The sequence below is a fragment of the Plutella xylostella genome, chromosome 20, assembly GCF_932276165.1.
Source record: "Plutella xylostella chromosome 20, ilPluXylo3.1, whole genome shotgun sequence".
NCBI lineage: Eukaryota > Metazoa > Arthropoda > Insecta > Lepidoptera > Plutellidae > Plutella > Plutella xylostella.
In genome coordinates, this window is record NC_064000.1 from 7,276,586 (window position 1) to 7,304,556 (window position 27,971).

At 38.7% G+C, this 27,971-nt stretch overlaps 2 protein-coding genes across 2 annotated transcripts; both read right to left on the reverse strand.

The window, feature by feature from the left end:
- Positions 1 to 734: 734 nt before the first annotated feature.
- LOC105392189 (protein EFR3 homolog cmp44E) lies at positions 735 to 27,767 on the reverse strand. The gene is made up of 21 exons (XM_048628237.1): positions 27,586 to 27,767; positions 18,372 to 18,448; positions 17,607 to 17,734; positions 16,985 to 17,135; positions 16,203 to 16,355; positions 15,360 to 15,458; positions 14,903 to 15,051; positions 14,362 to 14,440; positions 13,666 to 13,810; positions 10,921 to 10,991; positions 10,460 to 10,642; positions 9,902 to 10,074; positions 9,428 to 9,531; positions 9,088 to 9,208; positions 8,598 to 8,733; positions 8,145 to 8,252; positions 7,460 to 7,577; positions 6,199 to 6,290; positions 3,599 to 3,760; positions 1,461 to 1,587; positions 735 to 862 (listed from the first exon to the last, which is right to left on the reverse strand). The coding sequence occupies exons 1-20, from the start codon at positions 27,668 to 27,670 to the stop codon at positions 1,462 to 1,464; spliced, it is 2,460 nt and encodes an 819-aa protein (XP_048484194.1). The 5' UTR covers positions 27,671 to 27,767; the 3' UTR covers positions 735 to 862; position 1,461.
- On the reverse strand, positions 25,510 to 27,048 carry LOC105397293 (cyclin-L1). The gene has a single exon (XM_011569310.3). The coding sequence runs from the start codon at positions 26,809 to 26,811 to the stop codon at positions 25,561 to 25,563; it is 1,251 nt and encodes a 416-aa protein (XP_011567612.1). The 5' UTR covers positions 26,812 to 27,048; the 3' UTR covers positions 25,510 to 25,560.
- Positions 27,768 to 27,971: the final 204 nt, after the last annotated feature.

Below are 27,971 nucleotides of genomic sequence, written 5' to 3' on the forward strand. Positions count from 1 at the left end.
AACAGCATGGAATAGCATTTTATGGAGCGCTAGTACCTAATCTACATATTTATAACATAGGCACTGCGTTAATATAGAAATATAATCTTATTAATTTCATTACTTATTGTGAGATTCTACAATATAAGTTTAAGTATGTATTCAAAAAAGCATATAATACCTATATTCTCGTATATTTATTTTATTTCCAATACAAGATAATTTCATAGCTCAACAAGAAACAATAAGTTACCTAAACTGAAAAACAAAAACTTACGCCAGTCAGTTAAGTATTAATACTATTGTTAAAATATACAAATAATTTCATACTATTATATCAATAAAGTCAAAATGGTTCATTTATTTATAGTATTGTCATAAGGTTTGAAAAAACGTTAAAGTTATTTAGTTTGTTGAATAAGTTATTGTGACTGTTTCTTTGATAAAATAAATACTTAAATAAAAAGAGTTAACAGTATCATATACTTAAACAGGAATGTAAAGAAGAAAAACTTAACAGATTTAAAACAAAAATGTCTGTTCCTACTAATACTTTCAGTATTTATAAACATGGCAGCATTATGGAAAATTGAGGCCTTGTAACATGTAAATCTTTCTGCACTGAGCTTATACAATGCAATATAATACTACAAAACATAATTCTATAATATTCTGAATATATATCACCAATGTCTATCCAACCCACCTAAATATAACAATAAAAAAAATCAACAGTAAACCAAAAATACGTCAGCATCATTGCAAAATAATATTTATATTGCTAATGGAGTACGGTTGATGTTAAGTACCACGACCGAAAGAAAACCTTTGAAACCCAAATCCAATACCGTATCATTGGTATCATCCAAAATGCACCGATGACCTGTAAGAAAAGAAAAAAAAACATGTAAAGTAACTAGATTTTTTTAAATATAATGTCAATATCATTGCAAGGTGAAATGGTGGCTACCATTTTTTATAAATATATGAAATGAGAGCAAATCATCAATCATCTTCTGTTGCATCTTGCTTTTATGAAGTAAAGTGAGTAAGTAGAGAGAGCCAGGTGCAGGAGGGTAACTCTATACTGACAAAAAACGAACTAACAAGAGCTGTTGTCAATCGGCACGTTTAATACAACTAGATAGAGTTGTGGCTCGCGCAGAAGCGCTCATAAACTTCGCCATATTATAGAGTGAGATCCCAGGTACAGACACTGAGAATAGCCTAAGGGCGTTTTTAATAGCGTGCAAATTAGATGTCGCACGCAGATTCTGCGCCATTTTCCCGCATCCACATTCCACGCATACAATAAATAATTATATGAAAAGAACACTTGCGGGATTCTGTTAACTCTTTTTATTTTTAGTATTTATTGTATCACGCGTACGGGGCAATCTCGCGCGTGTGATTAAATCCGTACGCTATTAAAACACCCTAAATAGACCTTCAAGACATAGTAACAAGGTTCAAAATCTCACCTCAATACATGAACAGTTCGGGGAAGTATGTATCCAAGGCAGGAGGCTTGTTGGGCGACGCGGCCGGCAGCAGCGGGCACTCGGATATACTGTTGAATATTTCTTCTAGCTTCTCTTTCAACTCGTACTGGAAAGAGAGAGAGAGGGGGGTTAGGTTATTTATTGGTTATGTTTATAAGCTTAAAGTCAAAATAAGTGGTATAGTAAGCCGAAAGGGCAGTAATACTCCGATATACTGTTGAATATAATCTTCTAACATCAGTAATTACATCTTAACAATAGATAATTACATCCTCACATGTCTTTCACCCGTGAGACAAAGAAATAACCGCCAAACGCTGCAAAGTAAGGAAACTCCGAACCAAGCCAACATTCAACGATGCCAATTTCTATTTATTACAGTCAGTTGTAAACTTGTAACTCTTTAACACCGCGTTGTAAGAGTGCGCTTTTAACGCCATCTATTGGTGACAATCGGTACTTAGTAGCTCCTGTAGATGTCGCCACTTACCTTGGGCAGTCCATTTCCAGTGACTCGCACTTAGAGCGCCATCTGCTGATAATCATCGGTACTTTTTGGCATACCTTGGGCACGGCGGCGTGAATTTAGCGACTCTTTGAACTTCCTTAATTCCATTACTACACCTTTAAACACCCTGTACATCACACCTTGGGCATAGTAGCATGCAACAGCTGGTCAAAGGGCCTGGTCCTGAAGGTGTTGTTCAGCTCGCCTCGCTCCGCTCCGCTCCGCGCCGCTCCGCTTCAGTCGGGCCGCCGGCCGCGCGCCGCAGCGACTCTAGGGATGTGGCGCTAGTGTGCTCTGCTAGCTCTCTACTGTGTAGCTAATGCACTGTGTACTGTATGCTTACTTCTCTGGACTATGTAGCTATTAATTACACTATCCTAATCCTAACTAATATTATAAATGCGAAAGTAACTGTGTCTGTCTGTCTGTCTGTCTGTCTGTCTGTCTGTCTGTTACTCTTTCACGCCAAAACTACTGAACGGATTTGAATGAAATTTGGTATACATACGGTCTAGACCCTGGGAAAGAACATAGGCTACTTTTTATCCCGATATTCCCACGGGAAAACTTTTTAAGGCGAAGCGAAGCGCGCGGGAACAGCTAGTTGTCTATAAATGCTTACATATTTGGAGATTTTAAGGTAGAAGCGCATCCGACCAAGTCAAGGTTCAACGTTGGGATTTCTATTTAATAGAGTCAGCTGTAATTATTTAACACCGCGATGTCGGATTTCACAGTGATTCGTCGATCTCCATAGATTTCCCGTGTCTTGCGCTTTGAGCGCCATCTGTCGATGATTATCGGTAGCTGTTATACATAGATGTCGCTACTTACCTTGGGTAATAGATTTACTGTGACTCGCGCTTAGAGCGCCATCTGTTAGTAATCATTGATACTTTTTGGCTGATAGCTCCTATAGGTGTCGCCACGTACCTTTGGCATGGTGACGTAATTTAGCGACTTTTTGAACTTCATTTCAGTTTCCTACACCCTTTTGAACACCCTGTACATGATACCTTGGGCATATTAGCATGCAACAGCTGGTCGAAGGGCCTAGTCCTGAAGGTGTTGTTCAGCTCGCCTCGCTCCGCTCCGCTCCGCGCCGCTCCGCTTCAGTCGGGCCGCCGGCCGCGCGCCGCAGCGACTCTAGGGATGTGGCGCTAGTGTGCTCTGCTAGCTCTCTACTGTGTAGCTAATGCACTATGTACTATATGCTTACTTCTATGAACTATGTAGATATGATACTATCTACTATATGCTTACATATTTGGAGATTTTAACGTAGAACCGCGTCCTGACTGCAAAGTAAGGATCCTCTGACTCCAACGTTTAACGTTGGGAATTTCTATTTATTACAGTCTGCTGTAACTCTTTAACAGCGCGATTTAGTATTTCATAGTGATTCGTCGATCTCCATAGATTTCCCGTGTGTTGCGCTTTGAGCGCCATCTGTCGGTGATAATCGGTACTTCGTCCTATAGATGTCACTGTTTACCTTGGTTAGTCAATTTACTGTCACTCGCATTTGTTGGTAATCATCGGTACTTTTTGGCATGCCTTGGGCACGGTGACGTAATTTAGCGACTTTTTGAACACCTGTATATAATACCTTGGGCATAGTAGCATGCAACAGCTGGTCGAAGGGCCTAGTCCTGAAGGTGTTGTTCAGCTCGCCTCGCTTCCGCTCCGCTTCGCGCCGCTCCGCTTCAGTCGGGCCGCCGGCCGCGCGCCGCAAAGACTCTAGGGATATGGCTTCGGTGTTGTTTTGGTGCTGGAATATGAGACGGTTTAGGGGGTTAATGTGGGCAGTTCGGTGAGGGAATAGTACAGTGTGATAGTAATGCTGAAATTGATTCTTTAGTCATTAAAATTAAGTAAACATAGGGCTACGTAGAGTAAGCATAGAGCTGTTTTTTTAATTTTTATTTTGGCTTTATGTAGTTTATTTTGGCTTTCTTTGTTAAGGCTGCTCGCCCAATTGATCCACCTCAGACTTTTTGTAGGACAGATAATTTCTACCGACGAAAAACTTAGCTACCAAATATAGGACTTGGACGAATATCTACGTACTCTATTACGAATGTAATGGATGTGGGATTACACTTTTATACTACACAACAACAGGCTTTTATTTGAAACATGAATTCTGATATGAAGGTAACAAATAAACATTTAATTGTGAACTACGTTAAATGAGTCATTGACATAATTCATGTCCTATCAATTTCCTAATTGTAGGCAAAACTCCAAATACACGGCATCTATAAAATAACATACTAACGTTACTATTCAAGTAATCATACTCAAAAAGTAAAGTACATAATTTCATAACAACAATACACACACAAGTACAAGATTCCCGTCTAAGGCTAGTGGCGCCATCTTCCGGCGCATCATTGCATGGCGGATCCCAGTGCCAGAACTGGGTGCCCACACTCTAAATAATAATAAATATATGAATATGAAAGACGACCGAATGGCGTAGTGGTTAGTGACCCTGACTACTGAGCCGATGGTCCCGGGTTCGATTCCCGGCTGGGGCAGATATTTGTTTAAACACAGATATTTGTTCTCGGGTCTTGGATATGCCCGTAAAATGGCAATAGGCCCGCCCCCTATTACATTGGGACTAACAAAACACTCTGACGAAAAGTGGGTGCAGCAATGCACCTCTGCCTACCCCGCAAGGGAGTACATTAGTACAAGGCGTGAGTGTGTGTGTGTGTGTGTGAAAGACCTGACTATTTTGTATGCACATACATAAGTCAAAGTTTTTGTCGTTTATTATATTTTATATCTTACTATCGAAGCGACCCGCCCCAGCTTCACACGGTTGCAATTCTAATACTACAAAAAAACACTATGTATTTTTTAAAAACCGCATCAAAATCAGTTGCGTAGTTTTAAAGATTTAAGCGTACAAAGGGACAGAGAAACTGACCTCCAGTACAATGTTTACCCATCATCAAATACGAAATCAGACTTTGTTTAATGCTTCCTGATTGATATTAGCTACTTCTATCCCACCCAGAATTCTCAAGGGTAACCCTATAAAGGCGAAGAAACTTCCGCAGGAGTAAAGCTATTCAAACAATCTTACAGGTGTAAACTTTTACAATTTTTACTTTTAAGTTGTAAATTAGTTTACCTCTAGTATCCCTAAAATAAAAATAAACGTGGAAATACACCAAACCAAACATACATATAGCCCGAAACTCTGCATAGTAGTGCGGAGGCCTCTGTTGTATCTGTCATAGAACTTCATATATTCCTCGTCTAGCGGCTCGAGACATGGGGAACACTAGGGAAAGGATGAGCACTTGGATGGGGAAGGATAGGGTTAGGACGGACCTCGTAACATAGGGTAGGGTCAGCTGCATAAGTAGCTATAAGTACACTTTAGTACTTTGTCATCTGACTACCTACATAACAAATCGTTAATTTTTTAATAGTCAGTTTTGGAGTTTGACAAGATACAAAAGTGTACAGCTACATATTTATTCTTTTATTGCACTTATGCAGCTGACTGTACACTGTTACTGAGGGGTATAGGGGTTATAGGTGCTTAGGAAATCGAAATGTTACGTTGCTTTATACATATGGTTTAGATCTCAATGTATTCATAACTAATAACATGGTATAAATAAAGCATCGATCCCATAAAATCGCTACTAATGAATTATAGTTCTCACTAAGTTAAATATCTATCGCAACTGAAACGTGAACAGAAAGCAATAAATCATGCAAATAAAGACTATAGTATATTTAAAAAAAAAACAAGTATCAACGGTCCATTAGCACAGCAGAAAAAATATTTCGGTACTAGTTTATTACAAAAACTAAAAAGAATAGGTTTTCATACACCATGCTTATAGTCGTCGAAATAGAATAGGCCCGATTGGACAGCTACACAAATTTGCTATTTACTCTTGATTTACTTGATGAAATACATAAAAAGACACATAATCTGGCTTATTAATTAACGGCCGAAAGGAAAAAGAACTTTTAAAGCAACAAAAGTTACTTATTGTTTAGATTTTTCATGATTTAGGTTTCACACCAGCTGTCATCACATACATTTTGGAGCTGTCCAAACGGGCCTATTATATTTCGACGACTATAACTTATAAATTATTACACATAAGCATAACTTAACCATAAAAAAAACAAACAAAAAAACAAACCACAACTACTTACAGCAAAACTCACCCGTGCAGCTTGCGGGCTGCTGTTGCCGCTGTCCAGCTCCGCCGCGCCGCCCGCCGTGATGTCCGCCAGGCTGTCCCGGCCCTGGGTGGCTCCTAGTGGAGGGATACAGGGTGTTTATAAAGAAGTAAGGTGATAGGGGATGTGACTCAAGGTGGCTCCTGGAATGGATATATACAGGGTGGTTATACAGGTGAGGGGGGATGTGACTCGAGAAGTTATTCGGGACAAATTTTGTTAGTGAAGTGATGGCCAGCCAGGGTAAGGTGAGAAGGCGAACTTCTTTAGAACCAACTTTTGTTGTAGATATATTTTTTTAAAATCTTATGGTGATGATTTCACTCCTTGAGTGGAGAATATACAGAATGTTAATATTTTATGGTAAGCTGCTAGAGGGTGATAAAATACAGGGTAAGGTGAAATGGGGTAAAGTTCAGGAGATCTATTTGGAAGGATTTTTGTTCTACGACTTTTGGAAATTGGTGTAAAAGAAATGTACTCTTCATATTTAAAATCTCCTAAAAGAAGCAGTTGACGATTACGAGTGAATGGTGAATATAAATGTGATGAATCTTTCTAAAATCTTAAAGAAAAGAACCTTACAGATAGCTACACAAAATTACACTTTTTAGAAGTACGCTCAAGCATAAAATAATTTAGTTGGAATAGAATATAATTTACCAGTTCTAGGTATGCAGCACAAAAACATAGCACTTGTTTTTTTACAATAGAACAATGATAACAAATACACGGCTACACATGAGATGAGGAGAACTGAATGTAACACCATTGTTAATCAAGATTTAGATTTAAGATTATTAATTTATTCGCATTCCATTGCACCTTACTTGTATGTCAAACAGAATTATGGTAGTAAGTCCGACGTGCGGTGATTTATAATAACGAAGCTACGATATCTATGGAGGTAACTACATGAAATAAATTACCTCCTAACCAAATAAATTACAACAATCTCATTAAATAATCTGTAAATCAATATTATTTTATACATTAAAACACGACAAACTTTTACTGATATTGGCACTTGTTTCTGTTGTAAAGTTAGCATTTTAAGTAGTATTATTAGCTATCAGAAGACCTGTATGTAATATACAGGATGCAAAATCATCCGTGAGCGACCCTCTTGCCAGCTTTTTCCAGCTGTGATAGACGGAGTGACGGAATTTCCAGACTCCGGACACTTACTATAGAAGTGAAGTACCATACAGCAGGGTACAAAATTATGAGTAAACGACCTTCTTACCTGCTTCAATCCAACTATGTTTGGCGGGCGGGCGGCGCGCCCCGGCCCCGTAGGGCGAGGGCGCGGACAGCCGGGACGTGTCCACGCCGTGCGCCGCCAAGCACTCTATCACTGTCATCTGGGAATGTGTTATGTCATAATTAGTAATGAAATAGGCAAGCTCGCAAAAAGAAACTGCGGTGTTACTCTACATGACGAAAAACGAAGTTTCGGAGCGCAGCTGTAGCCACGACTCTATCACGTTATCGTTATATGAAACGTGCTGATTGAACGTCAGCTCTCGTTCGTGCGGTGAGTATAGAGTAACCCTCCTGCCCTATCATCGACGTTAAATTGAGCTATAGTGACTACAAGTATGCTCTCAAAGCCCTTTGTTTAGCAATCATCAAGAAAAGATTAGTAGTTTGCTTGGTGATCGCATCATTCTGTCCACTTACTCCCTCAACCATTCTCTCACTTACTACATTCATTCTTCTGGTGAACATTATTCACCAGATATCGTGTTGATGAGATGTGATCTAACTAATCTTACTATAATCCTTTGCCTTACATTCTTCCTTTGTTTGTTGGCTAACTACACGTCACCATTGACTTATTCACTCTTCCTTTCGGTTACTCACTCATAACTTAATTAATTACTTGTTACCTACATTACCTATTCACATAAATAAAATAATTCCGTTACCTGATCCACCATCAAGTAGGGCAGTTTGTTGGGAGACTGCACATCACCATAATCCTCTCTGAGCGGCGGCAGCAACTCGTAGGCTTCCTCTCTGCGGTTCTCGATTATCTGGAAATTGCAAAAATTATAATGTTTTTTTGTTTGTAACGACCTCCGCCCGCTAAACTGACCCGCTACACTGACTGACCTCAGACATTGTATCACTGAGAGATGTTTAGATGGTATTTTTTTTCCTATCTGCCTATATTTGGTAGTGGTTGGATGAGGATAGCTGAGTACTGTTGTGGCGTGGCGTTCCTTGCCCTATTTCTAGCAGCAGTAGGCCTAAGCTGATGGCTGGAGCTTCGCATCGTCTTTACAAAGTGTCCCGAGGGAATTCTTTGATAAAAAGTACCCTAATCCTATAACAATCTGGACTCTGGACTAGATAAATTTAAATTTGTAAATTTGTACCTTCTGCGCATACTCGGCCAGCCGCGGCAGATGCATACAATGCGGTAGAAGCGCCAGCAGAGATATCACTATGGCATGGAGTTGACACTTCTGTGCTCTGGTTAATACTGGGTTGGTAAGCGCCGAGTTCTGGATTCTGTAACGAAAATGAGTTGTCAGTAATGGTTATAAAGAAGGAAACAGATTGGGTAAAATTTGAGTTTATATGATGTGTAAATATTTGTGTAAATACTGACATAGGTGGGTTGTAAACAAGGTTTACAACAAGGAAAGATTCTAGTGCCTATGCTTTTCGTAATTATTCCAGATGTGATCGCTGACAAACACTAGAGCTTGACTACGTTTTTTCATCTTGGTGTAATTGATTGGGATTTAGGTTAACGGTCAGTTGGTTCCCAGGGTGCGCCGGACATAAATGTACTATAAGTGCGTACAGTTATATGTTACTCGGAAACCCCATGTATAAGAAGTAAAATAATAGAAGACTCACGATAATATAAGCTGCAGCAAGTCGGGCGCGGACTCGTCGCTCGCCACCTCGCAACACAGGAGCGCCGCGCTCGTGTATATGGATGACATGTTGGACACGCGGTTCGATTCTAGTTGGAGACCTGGAAGAAAAGGGTTGGGCTTTACAAGGTGTTGCAAAAGTAGTTAATAAGATGACACATGGTGACTTCGGGTAGGAGACCTGAAAGGGCAGAGGCTTTATACTACTATTATTTACTTTTTTGGAAAACTGACATCATACTTAGTACATAAAATTACATATTACTTAAATGAGTTAATCATAGGCACTACATTGAAGATGATATAAATGTAAATATTACCTTCATACAAGGAGCTGTAGATAGCGAAGCCGTGTTTGTTGATGAAGATCAGATCGGATCTCGAACACTTCTCTACTGACAGACCCAACTGGGAGTAGTTTATTCTGAAACAAAATTAATAGTAAATTATAGGTTTTAAATTTACTGCCATCACGATTTCCTAATTAATTAATTCACTTTTAATTTTAGCTCCATCATTCTGAGGACCTAGTTGGAATTTTGTCACCGTTCGAGCTATAATAACAAAACGCGAAATTGAATAGCGCTGCTGCAGTGGACCGCTAAATGGCGATTTTGCAACGACATACTAATTCAGTTTATTTCCCTCCACTTACAATGTAGAAACTGCCACTAAACCCTCTTATGGCACCAATACATTCAAACAAAATATGAAGTGCTACTTGAACTGCATAAAAAGAAAAACAAATGCGTACTTAATTCAAAAACAGTCCCTATCTCTAAACCCATACATACTCAGGGCTAGCGAGCCTGGTCGCGTTGTCATGTCTGTCCAATAACGTATGTAATATACGTTGTAACAACTCTCTGGTCCGCGGGGAAGACGACTGTGACAGCCGCAGGAGGCTCTCTAGGAAGGCGAACGGGAATGCGCGGTTCAGTTCTGTGGTGCGGTAGGTTAGGCCGACCTGTGGGAGGAAATCAAATTATGTAGGTTGGTAATAGGAGACGGAAAGCAAGCGCAAATTTGTCAGTAAACACATTGAACAGTTTCTGGACAGTGATAAAATTACACCAATAAGATCTATCCCAGAATAAAATTCATGGAACGGACTGTCGCCGTTTACAACTACTATTTTTTTAAACAAATGAGTACCGTTTTTATTTTACTGTGTTGCTATTGGTTTACCTAATTTATTACTGCCCTAACAATGACCTATACGAAGATGAGAAGTACTGCAGTACTCGTTTGTTTAAAAAAAATACTATAGGCAAATTGGTGACCCCGACGTGATTTGAACAATCTCATCAGTATTTTTTACACTAATATCTATTTTACTATACATAACATACCTTTAACAAACTCTTGAGCAGTATAGTCTGCAGAGTGTCATCCTGCTTGCTCCCCTTGCCCCGTTGTTGAGGGATCTTGCTCACGATGAACATCATTATGTCTATCTTCTGGAAGTCTGGCAGATGGTCAGAGAACTCTCCTAGAGCGTTGATTAGAGCCTCTTGGTAGAGCTTCTCGTCTTTCTGTTGGGGTTAAAATTGTGTTTAGTTTAATGAATGCTGGTTGGTAAGAAGGTTTAAGGATTATAGATTGGCAAAAAAAAATGACTCATCAATTTTTAAGGACGTGAGGATGTTTTACAGTTAAGCAGTTCTAAATTAAAAGTTATAAAACGATACCTCGAACTCTGCAGATAAAAGAACTTTTAAAACTAAGAAGACAGTTCAGAGTTATCTTACTAAAGCGATTACGGTTATACAAGATAATAATGTTGTTTGCAGGATAATAACAAAATGTTTACGTCAGAATCTCTGTCAACTGAAGTTCTCAGGTTCGTCAGCAGATTGTTGATGATCTCCAACACTGATGGACCTGAAAAAGAAATAATTTTTAATTAAAACATCTCCATGATAATAACATAATTTTTCCAATACTAGAGCTGAGCTATGGTTTCTCACCGTGGCGAAAGCCTTAGCTAGTAAGTTGTTTGGAGCTGACTGCCAAAAGTGCGCCGGAAGTAAGTTTATGTATAAATGACATTTGATATACGTTACTTGGTACAGCTCCTTTTATGAATCCTAGTATAATTATTAGTCCCTATATTTCTGATGAGTCACCCCTACTCACCCACGCTGTCACCTTTGCTACGACCGTGGTATATCCCTATAGTTGGGTGAGTCACCCGCTACCCACCCTACCTCACCCACACTATCCCCGGCGGCTATGACAGAAAGAGCCCCCTTATCCGAACGGAGAGTAGTTTGTAAAAATTGACGTTCATCAGAAAATTTTATATTTTTACGATGAATAAAAAAAATTTGAGTTTGAGTTTGAGTTATATTGCGACTATGTGAGTGAGTACGTTGGCCCTTGCCTCTCACACCTGCCTACAACCTAGGTGAGTCACCCGCTACTCACCCACGCTGTCATCTTGGCTACCACCGTGTTATATACAGGGTGTCCCAAAAGTCAACGTCATCCCTTAAAGGGTTGATAGGTCAGCTAATGAGAGGCCAGAATATCAGAATATGGCCTTAGTAAAAACTCGATAATTTTCGAGATATTAAAACTTTTATAAATTTTCTGAAAATCGACACCTTGGATCAGTTTTTTGCGTGTCGCCGGTACAAAAATCCATATTGTTAGAATTTGTTTGGTGTTGCATCACCCTGTATAGCTCTGCTATTGATCGCAGTCAAAAAAAAATCGAGTAATGCTGAATGTTTAAAAAAAACACGGTTTTCAAAGTCATAAAAGGTAATCGTATTTTTTTATAAACAACTTTGACTCTACATACTGTAAAAAAAATATTCCACGCAAACCTGGCACCTTATTTGAAAAGATTGCTCATTTAATGCAGTTTCCAAAATGGTATGAAACGTTGCTATAGTTTTAATTAAAAAAAAAGTTATTGCTATTTTAGTACAAAACGACCTAGATGTAAAATTGTTTGAAGGAAATTTATCTGACTGAATTTATTAAGGGTAAGTCATGTTGGAACGAGTAAAAGTAAAATAGGTGGTGGGGTCAGCCGTGGCAACATAGATGACGCAAAAATAGCTAAGAAAAAAGTTACCAAACTCTTATAAAACATATTTTTCGTTTTTTACACCTTATTTTAAAAAAACAAACATTTATTGACTTTTATTTTTATTTCTCAAAATTATAACACCACATTATTATATTACGTACATAATCAGTAAAAAATAATACTCATTAATGGTCATAATCATAATTTTGAGAGTTTGGTTTTGTTTAACAATAACTTTAAAATAAATAACAAGTAATTAGAGGTAATGTTAATGACAAACTGATCTGTCCCTTTTTTGGATACTGTGGGTGTACAATGTACATGTGTAAGCGTTTTACTTGTACAATCTCACACATTAGCACTACTCAGGAATGTACGTTACCATGCGCTACATTTATAGGGAATGTGGAGTTGCTATAGTCCACTTTTTTCGAGAAAGATACTCAAAATGCGACATTATATTAACTGTGACAACGTTGTCTCTTTTCCCACTCCCGGCCACACCACCTATTTTACTTTTACTCATTCCAACATGACTTACCCTTAATAAATTCAGTCAGATAAATTTCCTTCAAACAATTTTACATCGAGGTCGTTTTGTACTAAAATAGCAATAACTTTTTTTAAAATTGAAATTATAGCAACGTTTCATACCATTTTGGAAACTGCATTAAATGAGCAATCTTTTCAAATAAGGTGCCAGGTTTGCGTGGTATATTTTTTTTACAGTATGTAGAGTCAAAGTTGTTTATAAAAAAATACGATTACCTTTTATGACTTTGAAAACCGTGTTTTTTTTAAACATACAGCATTACTTGATATTTTTTTTGACTGCGATCAATAGCAGGGCTATACAGGGTGATGCAACACCAAACAAATTCTAACAATATGGATTTTTGTACCGGCAGCACGCAAAAAACTGATCCAAGGTGTCGATTTTCAGCAAATTTATAAAAGTGTCAATATCTCGAAAATTATCGAGTTTTTACTAAGGTCATATTGTGATATTCTGGTCTCTCATGAGCTGACCTATCAGCCCTTTAAAGGATGACGTTGACTTTTGGGACACCCTGTATAAGTACATGTATTTGGTGTGTCCCTATAGTTTGGGTGACTCACCCGCTACTCACCCACACTATCCCCGGCGGCTATGGCGACTATGTGAGTGAGTACGTTGGCCCACACCCCACTAAAACCCAGCTGGCTCACCCGCTACACTTTAAGTATCCTAACTAATATTATAAATGCGAAAGTAACTGTGTCTGTCTGTCTGTTACTCTTTCACGCCAAAACTACTGAACGGATTTGGATGAAATTTGGTATACATACGGTCTAGACCCTGGGAAAGAACATAGGCTACTTTTTATCCCGTAATTCCCACGGGAAAACTTTTTAAGGCGAAGCGAAGCGCGCGGGAACAGCTAGTTCTGCATATTTTGTTGTTGTTTCTTTTTCTGCATTTATTGTTCTGTCTCAGTGTGTCAAATAAATGTTTTCTTTCTTTCAGTTACTCACCCACACTATCCCCGGCGGCTATAGCGACTATGTGAGTGAGTACGTTGGCCCTCGCGGCTCGCACCCCGCCCGCGCCCGCGCCGCAACCCGCCCGCGATTCTAGGTGCAGCATTAGCGCTTCTACTACGCTGTACGAGTATTGCGCCTGTAATGAATAGAATGGAATGCAATAAATTATTGAGTATTGAGTAGAATAAATTTATTTGAAAGCAACAATAGCACACAACGGGGACGAGAAGAAATGTGATTTATGATAGAACTTTCATTGACTTTGGAAAGCCATGAAGGAAGAAGCTAGAATGAAAATATTGAATTTATATTATACACACAGATGAGTAAAAATGGATAGAACACTAAGCCACGCTATGTGTCAATAACTATGTGTTGTATAAGAATGAAAAGGAAAGGTAAAAAGAAAGCAGGGATGGGTTGGATAGAAATGTGAAAGATACGGGATGGAATGTGATGTGATTGAAAGAAGGCGCAATAGTGGCGACGGGAGTGTAGAGCAAGGGTGTGGAGGGTAAGGAAGGCAGGGGAAGGTAGGTGTTATCTTAGAAGAGGAAGACAACAGAGGGGATGGGAATAGAAAGGGAACAGAAAGGTAAGGGGCTAATTTCAGTAATTTTGGTTTTGAATTATGCTGAGGTACTCAGATAACAGACCATAGTTAAATATTGAGAATAATATAATTACCTGTATGGAATACATGATGATCTTGAACACGTGAACCGCAAAGTCGTTCGGCACCCACAACTCGTGCCGGTCGAAGTGTCTGCAAATAATCAGAAAAAATATTGTTAAAAGTATAATATCCGCGTTTTTATGCGTTAATAAATGATTCGATTCGCTTGGCTTGATTCAATTTTAGAAAATTACTTTTCAAGTACATTTGCACGTCAAACCAAAACTCATAAGTACTTTTTATGATTCGTTATGGACGTAGATAAAACGTCACAGGTATCACGATTCGCCATAAGTACGGCGCTGTGATTGGTGGAACGCTTATTAAACAAGTTTATCGATATAGATAACAAACCCGTGTAGATATACAAACGCGTAACTACATCCCGATTCGCTATAAATACGGCGCTGTGATTCGCGAAACACGTTTTATCGACGTCGACAACGAACCCGTGTAGCGGCCGCTATACTTAACCCACCTTTTCATGAAATCAGCGCTGCGTCTACAGCACATGCTGAGCTGTAACCTTTTCTTTATTTACATATAACTTACGTGAGCACAGGTCGTAGCACACTCCGGATGTGTCCGAAGGAGGCGCGGCCCACCAGCTCGCGCAGACACGCCTCGGCCAGACGAGAGGGTTCCTCCACTTCCGAGGACTCGGGTTCGAGGCATTCCACTGTTATGTACTTTTCTGCGGTCTGGGGGGATAAACAGTTGTGTTAGTTAGGTATTATGTAAGTATTAAACGCGTATAAGTTCATACAATAGTATGGAAGATGCACCAGGCATGCACACCTGCATTGCCACAGTTCCATAAGTTCCTTTGGAATTCACTGCCCGAATTAGACCCTCTATTTTATGTTATTTGTGCTTATAAACTGCATATATTATAGCTGTCGCGAGAAAAATGGCAAATCCATGTTTTATCAAATGTGGATTAGGCACTATTTTGTCATTATAATAGATAAATAGGTACTAGACGCTACATTTTCTTCACTATACTAACCTGAATATTGTACAGCAATGAGGGTACAATCTTGTCCATGTGTTGAGCCTCCCAAATGTTCTCCACTAAGTCGTCAGATACCGTTTTTCTTATAACTCCCTGTAAACAATAAAAACATTCAGATTCAGATTGATTCAGACATTTGGACCATGCCCGATAACCAATGTCCCCACATATTTATTTATTTAATGTAGTCCATTAGATAGATTGCGCTTTGGACATAAACCTCCGCTACTTTTTTACATTGGAGTTTGAAGAAAACTTTTAAGACGCAGAAAACCTTATTAAAACAATGGGCCAAAACATACTATATTCACAGGAAAACGGCTCAGCATTTTTTTACTAAATTTGGCATGCAGAAAGCCAAGACCCTCGATGCACACTTGGCTAGTTTTTATCCCGGAATCCCGCGGGAACCTTTAGACCCTCCCTTTTTACCACGGGATAGCTTCCTGTTGGGAAAAAAATTAATTCCAAATAATAATTTTTAAATTATTAAACCTACTTGCAACCCCTGAATCCCTGCCAACCGTATCCTGTCCCTCATCTTCTTGTCGCTGTGGTTGCTGTGGCACATGGACGAGAACTTGGACACGAAGAAGTCGTAACCACAATAGATAGATTGGGCTTTAGAGATAAACCTAGACTACTGCTTTTAAGACACAGCCTAAAGTTATGAAAACCAATGTGCCAAAACAATATTCACAGGAAAACGGCTCAAGCATTTTTTACGAAATTTTTCATGCAGAAAGTCGACATCCTGGACTATCACACAGGCTAATTTTTATCTCGGAATTCGCGCGGGAACCTATTGAACCCCCCTTTTTTCCACGGGATACTGACCTGCAACCCCTGAATCCCAGCCAGCCGTATCCTGTCCCTCATTTTCTTGTCGCTGTGGTTGCTGTGGCACATGGACGAGAACTTGGACACGAAGAAGTCGTACCGCCGGTGGTAGGACGGCGTGTCCTCTTCGATGTTTGCGAAGCGGACGAACTGGAAAAGAATGCAATGGATGGATCGGTTTGGATGGTTGGTGTGGAGTGATTTGATTAAAAGTGATTTAAGCCTTGTAACAAAAAAATATATGCGCCTCATTGTCTTTAATTCAGGGATTATTCAGAGTTCTAGGGAGAGCTGGCATGCCAGAGGCAGCGAGACCAATCTAGACTCTATTTTAAAAGCAGTAAGGATGATAGAATTTGCGCCTTTGACGCGGCGTAGCGTAAGATCTTAAGAGCTTTGTTTTCCAATCGCTTTTCCAGCTTGTTTTAGGAAAATACTAGACAGATAACCCGCAGCACGCTTGCGTCACGTCACCATCACGCCGTCAAAACGGGACGTGACGGTCATGGCAGCAATTATAATTTTGTAATAACCCTGATCACACTCTGCGTGGCCAGTAAGTCTCTGCACCATCTTGAGGACAACTCCATGAACAGGTCCATTCTAGTCTATATTCTATTAGCAGTAAGGTTCATAACTCACGCTCTGAGTGGCCAGTATCTGCAACTGTGGGTCGGTGGACTCCAGAAGCTTCTGCACTATCTTGAGGAAGCTCTCCATTCACAGGTCGACGTTGTATTCTAGTCTCTATTCTATTAGCAATAAGGTTCACAACTCACGCTCTGAGTGGCCAGTATTTGCAACTGTGGGTCGGTGGACTCTAGAAGCTTCTGCACCATCTTGAGGAAGCTCTCCACGAACAGGTTGAGCGTCTGCGCGTGGCACGCCAGCAGGAGTTGGTCCATGGCCTCGGCGGCGATTATCACGTAGCTGGGAAGTGAGGTTAGGTTAAATAGGAAAAATAATAACTTTACCTATAACAGAGGTTTTACTAAAATTATGTAATAAGGTGCACTTATTTCCAAAAAATATGTTCTACGAGTCAACCTTTGATTGGTGCAGAAATATTATATAGTGAAGAGCTGTTTGGTATTAAACTTCATTTATAACAACATCTATAGAAAAGAAACTACAATGCCATCAAAAAAATTACAAACGCAAACGACGTATTATTACCAAGTATATTTTTCAGTCTCTCTCTACTCTACTTATGGGTTCTCAATGAGAATCTCATATCCTAAGTTATAAAGTTACTTATTTCCTTATCCTAAAAATATCTTGTAGTGACCATAATATACAAGTATAATATATAAGTACCCATAAAAATCTTGTATGGCTTAAATATGGTTTAATTATGTTTTTTTTTACTGTCTAATTATTGTCTTAACAATAAATACTCACCCATGCCGCCTTCTATAGATATCCCTCGACACCTTCTGGAACAGGAACTCGCCGATCCTGTCCAGCTTCTCCGGGCTGGACAGCGAGTAGAACATGAGCTTCTCCATGTTGGTCTTGACGAGCCCATCCTGGGGGTAGAACAGTCAAATGAATAAATAAATAGGTGGGACATCTCATACACGGCCATCCGACCCCAAGCTAAGGGTCGAACCTGTGTTATGGGTGTTGGACAGCTGATATCTGTTGAATGGCTCTATTATGGCCGAATTTAACGTAGGTAATAAAAGCCGCGAAAAACAATTTAATGAAATGAGAGCCTCAAAAAACAACGAAACACTAAGTGTTAAATTAACCATTTCTTAATTTGAACACAAAGAAACAACACGTTGTTAAAAACCAGCAGTTATTGCCAACTGTACCTGCGGGGAGGCGGGGAAGATATTGTCGACCAGACACCGAGTGACACGCGAACTAGTTGAGAGAGCCCAACGGGAACGGTGTAGGTATGAGTAGCGCGGGGAGGGGCACCCCACTTCTGACTTTTTGTTTGCCAAATCGTCTTAGGGCTGATTTTTCAATAGTCAGATAAGTGTTATCTGAGGTATAAAATTGTTGCTGTCACATCTGAATGTTTGTATTAGACAATGACAGCAACAATTTTATTCTTCAGATAACACTTAACTGACCATTGAGAAATCAGCCCTTAACCGTCAAACCTTAACTGTCTAATTAACCGTTAGTTTATTTTAACACAAAGAACTGTACCTGCGGGGAGGCGGGGAAGATGTTGTCGACCAGCCGCTTGTAGCGCGGCCGGAGCGCCGAGCAGCAGCCGCAGCAACCTGAGGGGAGGATAGGGGTTGAGATGGTGATAGAAGCTTAGACAAGTAACTGATACAGTCGCGAGAAATGAGAAAGGTCTACTGACAAAACGCCTTTGTTAAAACATTTAATTTAAATTTTGTCCAAAAGGTTTGCTTACGTTTTTAGTTGGTACCTAATACTCTGGATACCTATGCTATAAATGTACTTAATTATTGCAGACGCCGCATTTAGTTATTTCTTGTTCGTTAAGAAGTAAGTAATTTGGTGCTATGTCCCTGGTACATTTTCATTGCTCGAGGTGTAATATCGTGACTAGATTGAAACAACTTAAATATCGATACCGCTTCCATAAGAATCCTTAAAAGTATGAAAACAGAAAAATATAACGCGGAAGGACAGCCGAGGACAACATGTGGTGGCGCTCCTTGTTATAACAGGCTGGTGATGATGATCATAACTATAATCACGTTTGGTGTTCAAGATATCTCACAACACCAAATATGTAACACCCAAGACCACATTACAAATCTTAAACAAATATCTGCCCCAGCCGAAGCTCGAACCCGGCACCCTCAGCAGTCAGAATCACTAACCAACTTGCCACCCGGTCGTCATGTGAAACATGCGTATCATCAGAAACACGGACATGGTGATAATATTTCACGTTTTCTTCAGAAAACGGCTTCAGCCGTTGATGTTTTTATTCAGACGACCGAACGCTGCAGCGACACTACCGACACTAAGTATAAAACCCATGGGATTCCCAGATGGGGTCGATATTTGTTTCAGTAAAGATTATTAAGTACTTAGTTCCCGGGAGATGGTTGTACACCAAAAAGATGGCTAATATGCCGTCATTAAAGAAACTGAGAAGAAGAAACCTACATAATTATTGTAGTACCTATCGTTTAGAAACAGATAAAATTAAGGAGAAATTTAAATTTTATACGTAGTAGGTAACGTAGGGCAACGCTTTCGTTGCGCAGAATGTTCCGGGTAAATCCCAGGAAATAATCAATACGCCAGTAGCTACCTACCTACCTACTGTAATAATATGTGGGCACAAGCTAGGCAGAACCTGTTTATGGGTGTCGGACAGCTGATATATCTACACAAATACATAGATAGATAGATACTAAATATAAATATCAACACCCAAGACCCGAGGACAAATATCTGTGTTTAAACAAATATGTGCCCCAGCCGGGAATCGAACCCGGGACCATCGGCTCAGTAGTCAGGGTCACTAACCACTACGCCATTAGGTCGTCTACTACTACTACCCTACCTAGCCTCTAAGGGTGCTTACATAGAGAGGCATGTTCCCTGTATCTACCCGTACCGGTAACCTGCTGTTTATGACTGCGCTAGAGCATTTCCCGGTTTTAATTCTCTCAGTGAGCGCTTTCGTATATCTAATCAGCTACCGGTACGGGTAGATACAGGGAACCCGATTCTTTATGTAAGCACCCTAACCTACTGGCAATAGGTATGTATGTACCTATAACCTATAACTGGAGAAAACACGTTAGGTTAGGTATTGGATATTGCGTTCCTCATTCTTCCATGATAAATAAAAAAGTGGGGTTTACCTTTTCTAAATGGCATGAAGGAAATGTCTACTCAATTTAGTTAAGTAATTTATATTCAAAAGTACAAGTTCAAGATTTTAGATTTTAATGTTTGCAAACAATTTTATAACCATAGAGCAATTAAAAATGTATATAATCTGTTGTTTAGTTGTTTATGTTATGTCGGATGCATAGAATACGGAGTCAAAGTTTATCATTAGAATAAGCGTCTACCTTTCGCCATCGTATGCGTATAGCTGAACACAAAAGAGTAGAGATTAATGTTTTTGGAACTAAACAGATTTAAACCTGGCAATAAAAAAAAACTTGTGATTTGTGGTCTGTTTCTATGGTTTGAATGTCAAACTCGCCCTGTTCCTGTATAAACAAATCGAATTTTGCTTAATTTTGTAGTTTTGTGGATTGTTGAGTTTGTTCACGAAGTGAAAATGAATAAAACCATTCGCAGCGAAGCTAGACAGATGATTTACAGCGTTTACCTACGATGTTTGGCGGAGAATGAGGCTGGAGAAGTATTAGTCAATATATACGATGTTTATGAAAGAGCAGCGTTTTATACTGGTGAGTTGGTACTTAATTTCTAACCATTAACATACATTGCTTATATTTCTTGTAAAAAAGTACTATTTTGATGTAATAGAATGCCTTTCAATGTGTATTTGTTATTCTTATAGAGGTTAGAAAATACTAGTGTCAAACGTTACATGACATCAGGGTCTGGATGCTAATGTTGTTAAAACATCAGGTCTAGATCCTTTTTTACTAACCCCCGACTCAAAAAGGGTATCGATAAGTTTTACAGCTGTAGGTGTCTATGTGTGTCGGTCTCTCCGTGTTAGAGTACCTATTGTAAAAATATGTGTAAGAATATGTAGAGTCGGTATAAATTCCCCAGACATAATAATTTGCAAGTCACTGCTTTTCTGACCAGTTAAATAATTTGTTGCAGGATAATCGGTAAACACAGTCTTAGAAGAATTGCCGGGGCACATTTGAACTTTTTCCTGAGCAAGAAAAAACTGTAATAAAATATCTCTCTTTTCTCCTATAGTAATTACATAATGGGATAACCAACACGTGTTTCAGTGCAAAAAAACATTATGAAATACACAATGAAATAAAAGTTACAGTTGATTTGATTTAATGAAATTCATTCAAGACTGCCCCCCTCTCCCCTCTAATTTCTTCTCTTAACATAAACCTCCCAAAAAAGTGGCATTTTATAATTAGTAATGTTGCATACAGTCGCTAATCCTTCTTATGTGTGCTTGTATTCTATCCTTGAGTGAAATGAGACACCGTATAACTTTCGACCATTCGCTTATATTCGTACTTTTCGCACTTTTACAATTTTTAACAACAATCGCAAAATCCAAGAATCAATCCATCTACAGTCCATAGACCAAATTCCCCAAACATCACTTGTTTTTTTTTAAAACCTCCGTTACATTTTGTAGTTAAAATTCAATTCTTATTCCAACAATGTTAATGAACCTAACAATAAATATTTGAAACATTTCTCGTTTTGATTTTTTCTGCTAAAGTATCGTGATACTTTTGTCCGTTTTCTATACTATAATAGTGTGGCCACTTTCTTAGATTGCCACGCCCTCAATTATTCTCTACTCTTTTATGTTCAGCTATAAGTTCGTCCACTTCCTCGGCATTGCCGACGACGTCATTTCTTCATACAATTATGAAAATCTGTTTGATCCGATACGTACGATACGGATAGGTGGACGCTTACCTAAGCCTCACTTAATGATAGTGTATGGATTAAGTTAGGTAGGTATAATAAATAATTATGTTATGTATAAACAAGTGTTAAGAAACTTACTTACAAGTCAAATAAATAGTCTGACTCATAAAGAAGCAGGTCCGATGCACAACTTTCCTTAATCGCAACATTTTATTATCTATTTAAATCAATCACACATAAAACAAACACTTGGGTTTCAAAATCCTATTTAACACTTTTCACATCGTAACTTTCAATACACCAATGTCACTTTAGTTTGTCTTGATGTCCTAGTTATAGGGTTCACATGTTTTAATGTAACCTACTATTAACTGATAATACGTGCTCTAAGAGAGATGTGAAAACGTGGACTATAAGCACGGTACTGATAACACTCACATCACACTATGTGTATGATAAGAAATAAGTGACGTTATACGATTAAATATATGCCAGTCTGTCTGTGTGTGTAAGATACCTTCTGTCAGTTACTGTGTTGGCTGTGTAACTTAGGCCAAGGCTAGACCTTCAAATTTAAATTCAAAAGTGGCTGCTGAGGCTGTGGCTCTTTTTCAGGGTAAAAAAGTATAAATGTTTTCATGTGGTTAGTCCAAGTTGAGCTGAGTCGAAATTTATCTAAATTTTCATTTACAGTTATTACATTCACCTGCTTTTTTTCTTGTAGTGACGCCATGAGAAAACAGCTAGTCTAGTGATAAAAAGATAATGCTATCCATGGGCCATCCATATTATAAATCTGTAGCTGTAATATCATTTCTAGATATATCATTATCTTCAATTATGTTTATGTATCCTAACTAATATTATAAATGCGAAAGTAACTGTGTCTGTCTGTCTGTCTGTCTGTCTGTTACTCTTTCACGCCAAAACTACTGAACGGATTTGAATGAAATTTGGTATACATACGGTCTAGACCCTGGGAAAGAACATAGGCTACTTTTTATCCCGGAATTCCCACGGGAAAACTTTTTAAGGCGAAGCGAAGCGCGCGGGAACAGCTAGTACTTTATAAATATACCTATTTAATAAGGGCTCCCTGAGGACGGGGTGTCGACACTAATTAAATAAGTTGACCTAGGTCGTATACTAATATCTAGGTATACAATGTCTGAAACCTTAATTAAATTTTCGGCTAAGTACCTACCCACCTACTCAATTATATAGTTTTCAATGCTATCGTTACTTGGTGATTTACAAAAGAGAAAATAAGCCACATCACAACATGTAGGTACTTAAACAATTTGTTAATACTTTTTTTTACTTTACTTATTTCACTAAATATAACCAGATGACGGTGGAGCAGAGAAAATGCTTCGATAGGCATTTATAGCTTTATTTAAATTAAGTTAAGCACACAAAAGTAATGGAATTTCAATTCAGGAATAAGCAACAATAAAGTCAAAGTCAAAAGCCAAAGAGGTTTAATCGACGTAAAATTTTACAATTATTTGTCGATAGTCATCTACGACCTCACCTACCACTGACTACCACTAATCTAAAGAGGACTGCCCTAATACCTATATGAGCTCTAATTGGTTACCCTTTAAGTAGGTAAATAGAGAGATAGTAAGTAATTAACTACGGACAAGCATCCTAACTAATATTATAAATGCGAAAGTAACTGTGTCTGTCTGTCTGTCTGTTACTCTTTCACGCCAAAACTACTGAACGGATTTGAATGAAATTTGGTATACATACGGTCTAGACCCTGGGAAAGAACATAGGCTACTTTTTATCCCGGAATTCCCACGGGAAAACTTTTTAAGGCGAAGCGAAGCGCTGTCTGTCTGTTACTCTTTCACGCCAAAACTACTGAACGGATTTGAATGAAATTTGGTATGCATACGGTTTAGACCCTGGGAAAGAACATAGGCTACTTTTTATCCCGAAATTCCCACGGGAAAACTTTTTAAGGCGAAGTGAAGCGCTGTCTGTCTGTTACTCTTTCACGCCAAAACTACTGAACGGATTTGAATGAAATTTGGTATACATACGGTCTAGACCCTGGGAAAGAAGATAGGCTACTTTTTATCCCGGAATTCCCACGGGAAAACTTTTTAAGGCGAAGCGAATCTCGCGGGAACAGCTAGTTTTAAATATTTTGGAACCACCACAAAATATTCAGAATTTAACAGACTGTTCTTAATAAACTTTTTACACAGACTTGCTGGTATTTCCATAAGTAATACATCATAATTATTTACAAATCTTACGAAAGAGCACCTAATATAATAGATTTCACAACTTTGGCCACTACAATAGGTACATAATATTAGTACTTATGTATAATGTATAAGGGAAAACTATGTTTTTTTAACTAAAACTTGTCTTTAACTAAAAGACGACCGTTTTATTCGCTGGCCGAAACTGCACTTCATATGAGGTAATATCATCGAGACTGAAATATAAATAGGGATACATAAATAGGATGGCCCTGCTTGTGGAACATGAGAGGGGAAATCGGATCACTGCGTTGATTCGTCGTTGTTTCTACAGAGCCTCTACTCATCGCCAACGCTAAAATATCATCATCAGCCAATAATCATCCACTGCTGGACATAGGCCTCTCCCAAGGAGCGCCACAACACTCGGTCCTCGGCCTTCCTCATCCCACCACTACCGGCTACCCGCCTAAGGTCGTCAGCCCAGGGCGCAGGAGGGCGTCCCACGCTGCGTTTGCCTGTTCGTGGTCTCCACTCGAGAACTCGTCTACCCCAACGGTTATCGGTTCTTCGGCAGATATGACCAGCCCACTGCCACTTTAGCTTGCATATTTTGACAGCGATGTCAGTACTTAACCTTAGTCCGCTACGCTAAAATATGTACAACAGAAACAAGTGCCAACACAAAAAATATAATTATTAGGGCAACAATAATTATTATTATTCTCTTTGACCAGTTAAAGAAAAAATCTCCCACCCGTTGCCAAGAGTCGAACATGCAGTTATAAATTCTGAAGTATGGTTTTTAGAAGTGCCCTATAGTGACCTAAATATGTCACTGTTACATAAGCAGTTACTATTACCATCTATTACATACATATAGCACATCGCAGCCAGTGATTTCAGAGAAGGTAGAGGGTACAGAGACAAGGCCAGAGAAGTAGTACCTACAATATGTAATAGATACCAAATAAATAAGTAGCATAAGTATAATCTAAGTAGAATTTATTATTAGGTGAGTATGTGTTGTTATTGTTAAATCGTCTCCATATGCGAAAACCTATAATTAGCTTTTTGTCTATTATTGTTTAAATAAGGTTAACTTGTTATTAGTATAAAGCTGTTGGTTTTCCATGCAATAAATGAAAATAAAAATATAAGAACGATGACTTGGAAATACTAAACTACAGTGAAACATAAGGTAGCTGCTTATTGGGTGTATTTTTTGCCTTGACCTATGTTTAACAATAGACGCCAGTCAACTTCATAATAATAATATAATTTTGTAATGCCTCAAAATTGAAACCATATTGTGTAGAATACAAACTGCCTGTACAGTAGGTGAAATAGAGTAGAGTAGAGAGATTAAAGACATTATTCATTTACGTTTTATGTTGACCAACTTTCCAGATACATTTCTCTAAGCTGATAAAATTTATTGAATTGGTTTGTTACAGCCAACATTACAAATACATTACTTAATCCAACATGCACTGTATTTGTCCCAAAATTGTGTCACCTACATTTGGAAATATAGTAGTTTTCGGAAAAAAAACACAAATAAATAAGAATAATCCTTTTATTTAAAGTCACTCTTAAACACTAGACTTACAAAACTAATATTTTCTCTTATCATCACGGTTGTCCCTTGACTTTGACCTACTATCATAATCATCATACTTTCTGGAAGAAGAGCCTCTGTTACGTTTATCTTCTGTCCTTCTCTCTCTTGATCTATCTGTGTCTCTTTCACGGGACCTAGACTTGTGGCGCTTACTTGAGTACTCCCGTTTACGGTCATACGGAGATCGGGATCGCCTGTCCCTCTTGGCTTTGTGTGAACTGTGGTATTTAGAAGACAAAGGTGGGGTTTTTGGTGACTTATCTTTCTTACTGTCTCGTTTAACATCTTTAGAGGTAGATGCAGTTGGAGATTCTGCTTTCTTCTCCTCATTAGCTCGAGCCTCCCTCTCCTTCTGAGCTTGCATGTGCTTGTTGGCTTGGTAAATCTTCTTCAGACTTTCAATCCTCTTTTCAAGCTCCTCAGGGTTGACTTTCGCTCGTTGGTACAACTGCAAGATCCTTATTGACACTTCTCTTATGTCTTCTTCTGGCACTTTGAACAGTGCAAACCAGTGAGGGTTGTTTGGAAGTGGTAAGCCAATTTTTCTCGCAGTCAAGTAGATGCAAGCACAAGCAATAGTTTCAGGTGGGAACCGCATGAAGACGTCGGTGCGTAACGCATCATTCATGTAATTCCATGCCATCTGCATTAGTTGTCTGTTCTTTTCGTACGTCAACAGTTGCAGGTACACCACAATCAGTTTGTGTGGATGCTTCACATGAACACAGAAGCCGAGCTCCTTCAATATTCTCCTTTCTGCTTTAATGACTTGGTTCTTGAGTTCAATGTAGTTCTGGTCTACAATAAGTGGGGAGATATTCTTCTGCAGACGTACTTGCTTGATGTGATGGAACACGTTGATGACATCTCGTATTCTGCATGGCTTCTCCTCCACCTTAGATGCTAAGTAGATGCTGCCCATCGCCATGGTTTCCATAGGGTATCTGACGAAGGACTTGGCGTAGTAGAACCGTTGGAGGTATATCTGGCCGGTGGCCATCGCTACTTGAGGCAGCTTGAGGAGAATGCCTGCCGTCTGGATGAGTTCGCAGCCGAGGATCCTGAGGTCAGTTTCTGTTTCAATGTCTAGTCCATCGGCTTGGGATGGGGTTTCTTTGAAGACAGCCTCAGGCAGTAAGCAGTTGTAGAGCGTCAGAACAATCTTCCCATAGTTCTTTTGGGGTTTCGGAGGCACCGTGGCGGTTGTGGTAGCAGTTTTGGTTGCACTTTGTACGGCCGTCATTTTGGGGTGCTAGCGGTTTGAGTTCCACTGATTATCACTTGGAGCTTTTGAAGCTGATATTGTAGAATGTAGAAAACTATTCACATTTCAATTTCATCGTTGAAATTTATGTTTTTTTAACGAAAGTGAGCACGACGCGGATTTTGTGTCCAAAAATGTGACATGACAGCCGCCAATCCAATATGGCGTCATCGCACACAGATGACGATATCGAGTTCATCAAAAACTGATGTAAACTAATAAAAACAAAAGTTTAACCACTTACCATTTGACATTATCGCATTTAGTGTAAATATACACGTCTTAGAACATGTGAAACACGGCACTAATTCTCTATTTCGCGGAAAATCGGGCGGTGTTTATTTTTCTAGTTGGATTTTAGGGTTACCAGCAAAAGACAAGACACTCCCCAAATCTAAAAACCAAAAGTGTTGCCGTGTCTAGCATAACAAAACAGAAAATTAACACAACATGAACTTAGGTACATTACAATATGACTAAATATATTTATATTCTAATATATATTTATACAACAGACAACTTATTTTACATAAATTGTATAATCTATACTATACATGGTGTTTCAGAACGCAAGTAAACTCTTGGCGCCAGAATCTAATCAATAAAGTCGTTCAACAATAGACCTTTCTTGAATAGCTGCCAATGACGAAAGCAAATAATTAAATTAACCATGATTTTCTGTATGATATGAGTTTCTTTTTCATTAAATATGTAGGCGGATTATTTCTAAAAAGCTAAATAATAACTACTTACATCCAGGATCTGTGCACTTTTGCGCTAATGTGTCGAAGAAGTCATGGGCTTCACCAACTTCAAAGCAGCATTTCACGAAGGACATTTTTTTGCTCTGTTTAATTAACTTAGAAGTATAACTAATAAGAAATAGATGAACCGTTGCATACAAACTCTTTTATTACAGTTATAATAAGTATTAAAAATATTTAATATTTAGGTATATTTTATTTGAAGATAGATAACTTTTATATATTTTAACAGCCATTAAAAATATTTATTTTAAATATTTATTCCACGTAAAATAATTATATTGCTTTCTTTTTATAACACGACACAACACACGCAAGTATATTCTATAAATAGAATTCAGTAAGCATGTCTGTATTTTCCTAATATTTTAAAAT

Coding starts and splice junctions, on each gene's coding strand:
- LOC105397293 (XM_011569310.3), bottom strand. CDS start 26,811: ATGACGGCCGTACAAAGTGCAACCAAAACTGCTACCACAACCGCCACG.
- LOC105392189 (XM_048628237.1), bottom strand. CDS start 27,670: ATGTCCTTCGTGAAATGCTGCTTTGAAGTTGGTGAAGCCCATGACTTC. Junction 14,441..14,902: donor GTGCTACGACCTGTGCTCAC/GTAAGTTATATG, acceptor GATTATTTGCAG/ACACTTCGACCGGCACGAGT. Junction 9,209..9,427: donor CTACAGCTCCTTGTATGAAG/GTAATATTTACA, acceptor CTTTTCTTCCAG/GTCTCCAACTAGAATCGAAC.